The 10,203-nt window shown below is 44.8% G+C and overlaps 1 protein-coding gene across 4 annotated transcripts in view; it reads right to left on the reverse strand.

Moving 5' to 3' along the window:
- The window catches only part of PHACTR2 (phosphatase and actin regulator 2), a 138,489-nt gene extending 131,624 nt beyond the window's left edge, over positions 1-6,865 (reverse strand). For 3 of the 4 annotated variants that reach the window (XR_012586211.1, XM_074580529.1, XM_074580534.1), the window contains exon 1: positions 6,654-6,813. Coding sequence is in view for 3 of the 4 variants with exons in the window: in XM_074580529.1 (XP_074436630.1) it covers positions 6,654-6,798 (145 nt within the window). In the remaining variant the exon portion in view is untranslated. Of the gene's footprint in view, positions 1-6,653 lie in introns of all 4 variants that reach the window. The other variant, XM_074580537.1, reaches the window with a different exon arrangement.
- Positions 6,866-10,203: the final 3,338 nt, after the last annotated feature.

Here is a 10,203-nt window from a genome sequence, read left to right on the forward strand (position 1 = left end):
TATTTATCCTAAATACTTGGTACTGATAAAATTGACTAATAGTTCACTGCTTCCACCTTTCAAAACTCAAAAATCCTAACAATACTAAAGGCACTCGTAGAATTCATGCAACACAACATCTTGAAAGTCCTATTCTGCATCAAAACTGCCTGATGGGGAGCGAGTTTTCTCAGCTCACCACGGAGGGAAGTGCTGACTGCCTACAAACTCTGCTTGTATTTCAGGAAGATCGCAGTGCTTTCCACATAAATGAAAAGCAAGAGCCAAGAGCGCCCCTTGTTGTGGTGGGTTTTAAGACTGACAATTTCGAAGATAAAGTGAAAAGTGATTGAACTCGGAACACTGAAGTCAGGATTTTCTGTTTTCTTCTACACGTTTTTCCTTTTGTGCCACTTGGTTTGTACCTGAGAAAAACTAACTTCTGCATCTGTTAAAAATAGTAACATGCTGGGGGATGGGGGGTGGGGTGGTGGTGAAGAAGAAGAAAAGATTACCGCCGAAGATATCTTTGCCTTATGCTAAAGCACATTCAATGAGAACTACTAAAACTTCAGAAGCAAGACTAATAATGGTGTTACTGAAAATTGAAATCCTACAGGAATTCTGGCTCTGAAAAAATTCTGACTTCAGAAAGCAAAAATAAATAAAAATGTAACCTCTTCACCAATCTTTAAAAACCCTGCCAACTATCCCCAGGCCTTTGACCTTAAATAGTGCCTGCTTTTTCATGAAATAACGTCAAAAAAGGCAGGAGGCAGAGTGTGGAGAAGAAAGATAAATTATTTATGTTAATAATGGATTTGACTGACGAAACGTTTAGGTTTTAAAACCAAAACAAATGCTTTTTTGGAACAAGCTGTCTACATTCAGCAAGTGAAGGAGTAAAAAGTCTTCTTCAGCTACTCTTTAGATCACTTCTTCAGGCTTCATGCTTACCGTGCGGTCTGATGTTAAATGGTTACTTGCTAGAAGCCACACATCAGCAGGAAGTGCTAAATGCCAAAGGGCCTTGAGAAACTAAAACACACACAGTAGCAAAACGCTGAACAGATTACACAGTCAGCTACTGATTAGTTGCTGCAAATATGCATTAAATCATATGCCGTGAATGTTTGCAGTCTGATTTCTACATAGCCAACCATGAATATTATTACCACATTTAAAAAATACTTTTTTTTTTTTTTAAATTATGAGCCCAAGTCTGAATATTTGATTGTAAAGTTGTTGTCCCAGAAACTGGGTCATGTGTAAATGACACATATTATACATGGCTTGTATTTGCAAACAAACATTGTAGTGTTCCCCCTTTCACACATAATCAGGCTGGGCTAATACCAAGAAGTTACCCCAGTTATTCTGTAAGAGTTGGTGTGAAATAATGACTTTTAGTGCGGTATAAAACAGGCGGATTCTTATTTCATATGCATTATAGTACAAATTCATATTAGAAATGGCTGACTATATTTGGCACACACTTCTTCCCTGCACACTCATCTAATCTTATAAACTAAACCAGTTTTCAGACAGACTTAGTCAATGTATGCAGTACAAAGCGTTATAAGATTCCAGGATTTTTCCTCAGCACCCTTCTGAAACTACAAGTTCCATATAAAGATGAACAGAATGGGATTTAACATTACGGGATGATGGTCTAAGCACATTTCCAGATTATTACAAGGAAGTAGATGCTTCAATTCTATAAGCATATGTCAAATTGCATATGGGTATTCTTGCTGCCTCTTCCTGACAGTTTAAATTTTCAAATTGATGGAAAAAATATTAATGTGGACTTGGGGACAGGATGCATTGTCTCTTGGAAATGACACAGCTCTATCAAATCCATTTTCTAAATCCCTCTAAATGATTATTTTTCTTAACTGCTACTATAGTTTTCTACCCCAAATTATCTACCTTAGGCTTCTTGCAAAATTTCGTACTCTCATTTTTGTTTTAAAGAATTCCTGCTTGATACAATGGAGAATCATGTTTTCCCATAACTCCCATATTTTCATATAATGTACCAAAACCAAATGCTTTAGTTATGAATGTTCTTCCACATCATGAGGCTGCTCCCTCCTCACCCCCATTTGATGAGTGAAAACCACCATCTTTCTAACTGCCGTCCCAAAGCACATCTGATGCCTTCTTCACAAATTCTGAACTCAACTTCCGTAGACCTTGGTAGGACTCTTGCTTGATGTATATGGAAATTAGTTCCAAGAAACTGGAATCTGTAGCCATTTTGGGAAATATGAGTACAAGCGCAGAGGGAAATACAGGCAAACCTTACCCTACCCACCCTAAATCTACCTTTTTCCCTAGATTCCATGCCCCCAGATTATCAAGTCAATGTCTAGAGTAAGAGTATTTTGGGTTTCACTCTTTCTAGATTCTCAGATACCTTCAGTGGTCAAAACCACCTCCTTTGCATCACCCAGAAAGTTTGTCTGTTAAGAAGAGAATTTGACACTTGTTAAGTTTGCAAAGTCGAGCACTCTAATCATGAAAAGCTCAAGGAAGTCCAAAAATTATCAGTTTTCTTCTTTTCCAACATCAGCCACTCTGATGCTCTGATCACTACATGAAAGCTTCCCCAGTTCTTCACTTAATTGGGGGATTTTAAGCCATCTTTTCACCCACCCTCTTCTGGAGTCAGCAGCAGATGGCATCATAGCTGTTACTCATTATCATTTTGAATAAATTAACCTGTAAAGGACCAGTTTGCTAGCCAAAAAATCCCCACATCCTGGGATGTACAAGTTTTGAGGCAGGACTGTCATTTGCACTCAGCCTTTCACTCTCTGCTGCAACCCAAAATCAGGGGTATAGCCTGAGGTATTGACCAATTGCTGTCTGAATTCTCAGGTAGGTGGTTTTTTTTTTTTTCCTGTGCTATCAGACAGGCATGAAAAAAAGCGTGAAAGGAACAGAAACATGCGTGAGGAGCTCACCTCTCTACCTGAAAGGTGCGCTTCTTAGCAGTGGAACAAATTACCTGAAACTTCTGCATCTTGCTAAAGAGCAAGACCTCGAGAGGAACTGCAACATTATGATAGTGTCAATCCCAGAGTGGAGAAATGGGTGGTTTTTTGACTTCTGGTATGAGCAGTAAAGTTCCCTTTTCACCAAGATGTACCTCACCACAAACCTCACCAATTTCGGAACAAAATGCAAGGCTGTATTACAGCAAAAACCACAACACTAAAAAGAGAGCAAACTGAAAATTGTCTACGTGGACATGCAGATAAAGAATGGCCACCGCAGTAGCTGAGGTTGGTACCTTGGGGCTGTCGCGAACAGGATTGCCGGCAGCGATTCGCATCCGGAGCACGAAGGCAGCCAATATGAAATAGCAACCTCCCCCTCCATCCTGCAACCCGGGGCTCGCCTCTCATGCTGAGCTGCCCTCAGCCACGTAGCCACCAAACCTAGATCTTCGAGAAGTTCTGGGAAAGCACTTGAACAGGGTCTTTGTTTCAAATGCAGCTCCGTCCCCATCTATGCTGAGCAAATCAAGAAACTCGGCTAACTTGATACACATTTAAGGTGGGTTTAAATCTAGTCACTAAACATGGAAGGCTGCTTAAAAGTATGTAATTCAAGCAGCTTTCTTCAAGTGTCTCTGGTGTTGCTCTGAAATTTTAGGAGAATATGTTTTTCTCCAACAATCTCCTTGAGATGCTCTGGCAAACTAACCCATTGTCAGGTGGGGCGTACCACAATGTTGAAGCGATGCACAGGCTATGTCTGCCACAGAGGCTCTGAACTTCACTGGCATTACACTTTTTCAGGGTCTAAATCAAAAGTCTAGTTTGTGCCATCCTTACTCAGGATGAGGATCACCTTATTCTTCCCAGGGTCTTACCAGAAGAAAGAGTTGGAAGGTAAAGACGTGATAAAATGATGGGTGAGGTGACAGCCCTGAGAGGAAAGTTAAGTAATCTACCACTAATCCTAAAAGAAAAGGCCAGCTTTAAGAAGAAGAAAAAACTGAAAATAAACTGTCCCCACAAACTGGACCGCAGCTGATGAAGTGAGATGCTGTAAAGTGATACCAGGAAGTTGCTACTTGCAGCATCCGATAATGGCAGAGGAAGGAGTGGGGGTAAGAAAGAACAGGCAGCATAAACACAGGGACCACCCGACCAGCCTTGAGATACATACAGTACCGATCTAGGATAACAAACAGATGCATTTTATGAGCCACTGCCAAAGCTGCTTTTAGAAAGGCTATTATGTTTCCCTTGGCTTGAAGGGTCTCTACAAATACTGCCTCCTAACAAATCCTGCATTGAGAAGGCAGGTGGTAAAATAAATGACAGCGTGAGCTGTCTATAGGGGTACCAACCCATCGCTGATGGAGCGTGAGGAGACAATATCGTCTTGTCAGCACAACTGGCCTCGGGATCTAGAAAATGAAGGCAAATGTGCAGCAGAAACTGCAACTTGTGACTTCAACAAATGAATCACTCCAGGAATAGCAAACATTTTGCAGGTTATTTAAAATGCAAATTGTTCTTTTCTGAATGGAGCAGCTGGAGCACAGGTAACATCTGATGTAAATGAGTGACCTACTTTAAATTAAGCAAATGGTGCAGCTAGAGAAAGAGGTAGAAGCAAAAATAATAATAGGGCTCATACTGTTTCTCTAAGTGCTTCACCTTTCTGTCCTCATTACGGTTGTTCTCCAGGTTAGTGGGGGAATGAAAAAGCAGGTTATTTTAATGGCATCTCAGTATAAAACCAATTCTCTAACCACCACATTAAAAATTAAACAGCTTTGCATCTTTAATGCATACTTTCCTTCTTAAAGATGGTATCAACAGTTGTGTGGCAGCATGTATTTTTGTTATGCCCAATGAGCAGCTGGAAAAAAAATACAGGAAGCAGCGATGGAGAAAATACAGAATGAAAGAAAAGATGTCGAAAAAATAAAAACCAGAGAAAGCAACTCTTGTCACTTGCTGGCAGGAAGCACATCCTCAAAATTAAAAGAAAAAACCAAGTAGGGCAACTGGGAGGCCTAAATTTTGAGTGTCATAAGCTACAAATAAAGACACGATTTAAAAATACCATCATTTTACCTCCACTGGACTTGCCAGTCTCTTCTAACGAGCCATTAGTAGTCTTTGTAGTTAAACTAACAGCCAATATAGTCTAACATTGACATAGTCTCAATCTTGTCAACCTCTGTGGTGATCCCTCTGCAGCCCAGTTAAGGCACCTTGCGTACACATCAAGTCATAGGACATTGTTCATGAGCACTCTTCCAGACAGTTCTGAAATACACCTTACACCTAAAAGTAATCCTTTCTGATTTGGACGAACTACTGGAACCTCCTCCCTGTCCCAAATGTCCTTCAATGTAACTTCTAAGTAGACACAGAAAAAGGTAGAGCAGAAAATGATGCAGAAAATGTCACATTGAGATGTTTTTGCTTGCAGCCTCTGGCCCTACAAGTTGAATCTACTTGCTTCTATGTGACTAAGCAAGTTTTCGCTCCCTCTCTCCTCGTCAGGCAGGCAGAGCCATATATTTGAGCTTCCCCTAGCAAATGGTCTGCTTCATCTTAAGACTCCCTGAGGAGCAAACGTAACAGGACACTGTGGTCCATTGCAGACTCAACCACGTGCTGCCTTGTCCTACTTGTGCTGCAGCAGAGAAGGTCCCTCGGTGCACTCTGGAGCTTCCCTGATGGCACTGTGGTTCACAGATACCTCTGTGAAGAAGAGTGTACGAATGCATCCAAAATACCTACATTGCCAGGCACGTATGTGCCTACGGTCTTGTTTTAGTCAATAGAGCAGGGCTGATTTGCAACCGGGAGAGCACACATTTTCAAAATGTGCTCAGCTGTATGGAGACCAGAATTTCATTTTCCTTAATACCCGACCTCAGGAAACAGCCTGAGTAAAGAATAGCCCAACTGAGTATATGTTTATTTTACTTTGGCCACTTTCAAATAACCACACTGTAAACTAGGACTCTCACTTCCTCTCATTTTACGCAGCACAGCTACTCCAAATCCTGCAGGAAGCCTACTCTGTCCCAAAGGGCCAGCTTCTACCCCCAGATCATCCCATGTGCACTTGCAGTGGTTACCTCCTGAAGGAGGATGGTGGGATACTAACTCACACCTTTTTTTTGCCTCACCCGTTAATGAAGAACCTGAAGGAGATATAAGTGTAAAATCTTACCATGCAATTGAAGTGTAATGTGTGAAGCGGCAGGATGAGGAGTTTTGATGTCCCTGCAATACACCCTGAAGCCTTTCTGGGGCTTTTCTGCCCTTGCAGTCAGAGATGCTTCAGAGAATGGATGGGTACCTACAACTTTACTGGGATTCATTTAAACCTGAAAACACAGGTATGAACAGCAGGTAACGTGACAAACATCAACTCGTTTGTTTACTGGCGTTCATTTAAACCTGTGAACATGAGTATGAAAAGCTGGGAACCTGATGAACATCATCTTGAGGGGTAGATAAGCACCCCGTAAACCAGGGTCCCACACTTTGAGAGAAGACAGTCCCAGGTCAGGGAGGGCGGGACAGGGTGCGGAGGAGGATGTCTTTTCCCAAATTCCCCAGTTCAGCTCGGCTCGGGGAGGGGGGTGGCTCGGACACAGGGACCCTCCCCTCCCTCCCCCTTACCTGAGCCTCCCACGTTGGACCGGAGCAGGCAGGGTCTCCGGGAGGAGGAGAAGGAGGAGATGTCGCTTTGGGAGCGGCCGCGGTGACCGGGCAAGGACCAGGAAGGCAGCGATGCTCCCCCGATGCTCCCCGGCCTCTCAGCCATCGCCGCCGGGGAGCCGAGAGGGGCAGGGAGGGGAGGAGAGGAGGGAAAGAGGCGGCGAGGGAGGGGAAAGGCAAAGTTTGCGGGGGAAGAGCCGCCCCTCCACTCCGACCGCCCCGCCGGAACGGGGCCGCCCCGCCGGGACGGCCACGGGGACTCTGAGTCTGTTGGAGCCTAAATTTTGTGTTTGCACAGGGGCAAAGCAAGGGAAGGGGGCGGGGGGGGGTGGTCCCCCGCGTCCCCTCCCTCCGTGCATGTGAACACACACCACCCCCCCCCTCGCCCCGGGGTGTCTTCATGCTCCCCGCTCTCCTCATTTCCAACTCTCGGGGAAAAAAAAAAAAAAAGAGAATCAGTTAAAAAAGAGGCGGGCACCCAACGCCACCACTTCTGTTTTGTGTAAGAGGGTGCCCTCCCTCCTCCCCCCGGCCCGTCCCCGGCAAAACCGGGAGGCTGCACAAGGCACGGCACCCCTTGCAGCCCAGCCGGGAGGGCGATGAGTCAAATCTCCCGCTCCCCTCCCCTTCTTCTTCGTCTTTCTTTAGGTTTGGGTTCCAGGCAAGAGGTTTTTCACCAGATTTACAACCGTGTGACTCAACGTTTTGGGAGGTAGTCAGTCCTCCTGCCTTTCAGATCAGAAGCGGGAGTCACACCGACTTTGGCGAAAGCAAAATCAAGCCCCGTGGTTTCGTTTTCTGGTGCTTGTTTTACAGATACGCTTTTACAACATGATTCATCTTTAAAAGGAGATTTTATGTTTTCACCGCTTCTTACAGGCAAATCATTTTATATTCTGACTTGAATTAAATCCTTGCTGCCCTGAAGCCACTGGCACAATAGCAAAGATAGACAGGACTTCACTCTATTTTTAACATATCTAGGGCCACATTGTCTAGCTATGAAATATGAAAGTCCCGTTGAGACTGTATGAAAACATTTCAGCATCTCCTGCTCCCTGGGTCTGAATCAAAGCCTACGGAGTCTGAAAAAACGTCCATGTGAAATTAAGTTTCACAGCCTCTGCTTCCCACCAAGCAATCAAATGCCTCGTCCTCAAGCCCCATGCAGCTCCCCAGGCATGGTGGTTTTGCAGTCTTCCCGGCAGTCATACAGCTCAGGCACCCTGCGCTTTTGTCCAAGCAATCCATCTGGTACGTGAGTCTCGTATGTCAGCCATTAGTCAGGTCAAAAGGTCTTTTCTGCTCAGCATCTCCCAGGGAATTGCCTTCATCATTTCCTCCCCTGCCTCCCTCGGCTGACAGACCAGCCTGCTCCTTCCCAAGCTGCGGAGAGCTTTCCCAAGCGGGACTGTGCTGCGAGAGCAAGAGGCAGGGGCTTCTCCTTGTGAGGCGCAGCAGTGAGACTCACACAGCCTCCTGCGGGGACCCGCTGGCTCCAGTGTCGCGCAGGCAGGCACGCCATGCCCACGTTTAGAGAGTTTCCTGCAGTTGCAGACACCTGTCTGGCATTATTCACAAAGTCTTACAAGGTACTATTTTTATTATTTACCCTTTGCATCATTACAGATGTGACTGTGCACTGAGGATCTTTTCCCTCACTGGAGATTTCAGTAGCTGTGCCTGTGTGGGCTGGTGACCTTTTCTGAACCTGTTTACACCTTAATCAGAAGTGTACTCACGACTGCCATTTACCGAACTGTTTCCTACTTTTTTTTTTTTTTTAATTTAAAGGATGTGATAAAATTCATTAAATGAAATACAGTTCCTGCTCCAAATCTCACCAAATTCGATGTCAGGTCACTGATGTCAGTGGGCTTTGGGTCAGACCCTGAGCTTTTTTTAAATGATTTTTTTTCTTTCAAAGCATTTTAAGCCACACACAGAGCAGTTGTAACTTTGGCGTGCTCTACAGAATAAGCTTCAGAGAGTCTACTTCAAAATTCCCACACGAAGGAGCTGCTCGGTGTCTGCAGTCCTTTGGTGTGATCAAAAAGAAAAGGAGAACATGAAGAAATCCAAAGATAAACTAGATAAGACACCATAGCAAGAGGTCAAAGGCGTTTAAGGATTCCTTTTGAGAACCAAAGTGACATCCAAAAGGGTGAAGGTAAAAGAAGACATAGAGAAAGTAGGTCAACATTGAATGCAAAGGAGATATGAAGAGGCTCCTATTGTGATATCAAGTGCTTTTGTAAATCAGAGTAATGTGACAGTCAGTCAGAAAGAATGATACCATGAAGTCACAATGCTTTTTATCAGCCTTTAACTTCATACACTCATCAAAGTATATAAATGAAAATATTAAAAAATTATGTACTTCTCATTTTCACAGCCCTTTAGATATTTTTGGATGAAATGTAACAGCTGTAGTTAATAGCTCTGGAAACTGAAATTCTGTTTCCATAGAACAGCACTAAAATACACATCCTTCCCAGGTGGAGAGAGATTAATTCAGTTGTCTGCTCATTCATTTTTAACTGTGCTGATGAGATTGCCAAAGAAATTTCCATTCGTGGTGATGATTTTGAAAGTTGGTATTTGCTGATCAAACACAATTATTTCTTAAAGGCCATCCAATGGCCGCTAGGGTCTGATGCAAAAATACACAATTTGGGCATCAGGAGAGACAGGAGAAGCACCAGCATAGGCTACAGAGATGCTGGAAGATTCATCTTTGGAAGGACGTGCCACCCATGACTCACCCTCAGCACATCTCGTGAAGTGAGGCACCTTCAGCATGGGCATCCTCCGAAGCTATTCCAATGGTCAAGGAAACATCACCTTGACAGGGTTCGGGCCACTGCTCTATCCCGGCAGCCACCGCATACTGGTAGGGCTGAAAGGAGCTGCAGAGACATGAGACACAAATCTTATGAGGAGCGGCTGAGGGAGCTGGGGTTGTTCAGCCTGGAGAAAAGGGGGCTGAGGGGAGACCTTCTCGCTCTCTACAACTACCTGAAAGGAGGGTGTAGGGAGGTGGGGTCGGTCTCTTCTCCCAAGTAACAAGTGATAGAACAAGAGGAAATGGCCTCAATTTGTGCCAGGGGAGGTTTAGTTTGGATATTAGTAAAATTTCTTCACTGAAAGGGTAATCAACCATTGGAACAGGCTGCCCAGGGAAGTGGTGGAATCTTCATCCCTGGAGGTAATTAAAAGACAGGCAGACATGGTGCTGAGGGACATGGTTTAGTGATGGGTTTTGTCAGAGTTAGGTTGATGGTTGGACTCGACGATCTTAGAGGACCCTTCCAACCTAGGCAATTCTATGATTCTATGAGCGCTACACCCCGTCCCGCTCGGGAAGGGACGACGGGTTCCTGGGTGGACGCAGGCGGGGAGGGAAATACCGGAGCCCTTCACGAGCAGGCGGCAGAGGCGGGCGGCGTTTTGGCCTCAGGGCGGCGGGGAGAGCCCGCGCCCGGCCCGCCCCCAGCCCGCCCTCAGGAGC

The sequence above is a fragment of the Larus michahellis genome, chromosome 3, assembly GCF_964199755.1.
Source record: "Larus michahellis chromosome 3, bLarMic1.1, whole genome shotgun sequence".
Taxonomy (NCBI): Eukaryota; Metazoa; Chordata; class Aves; order Charadriiformes; family Laridae; genus Larus; species Larus michahellis.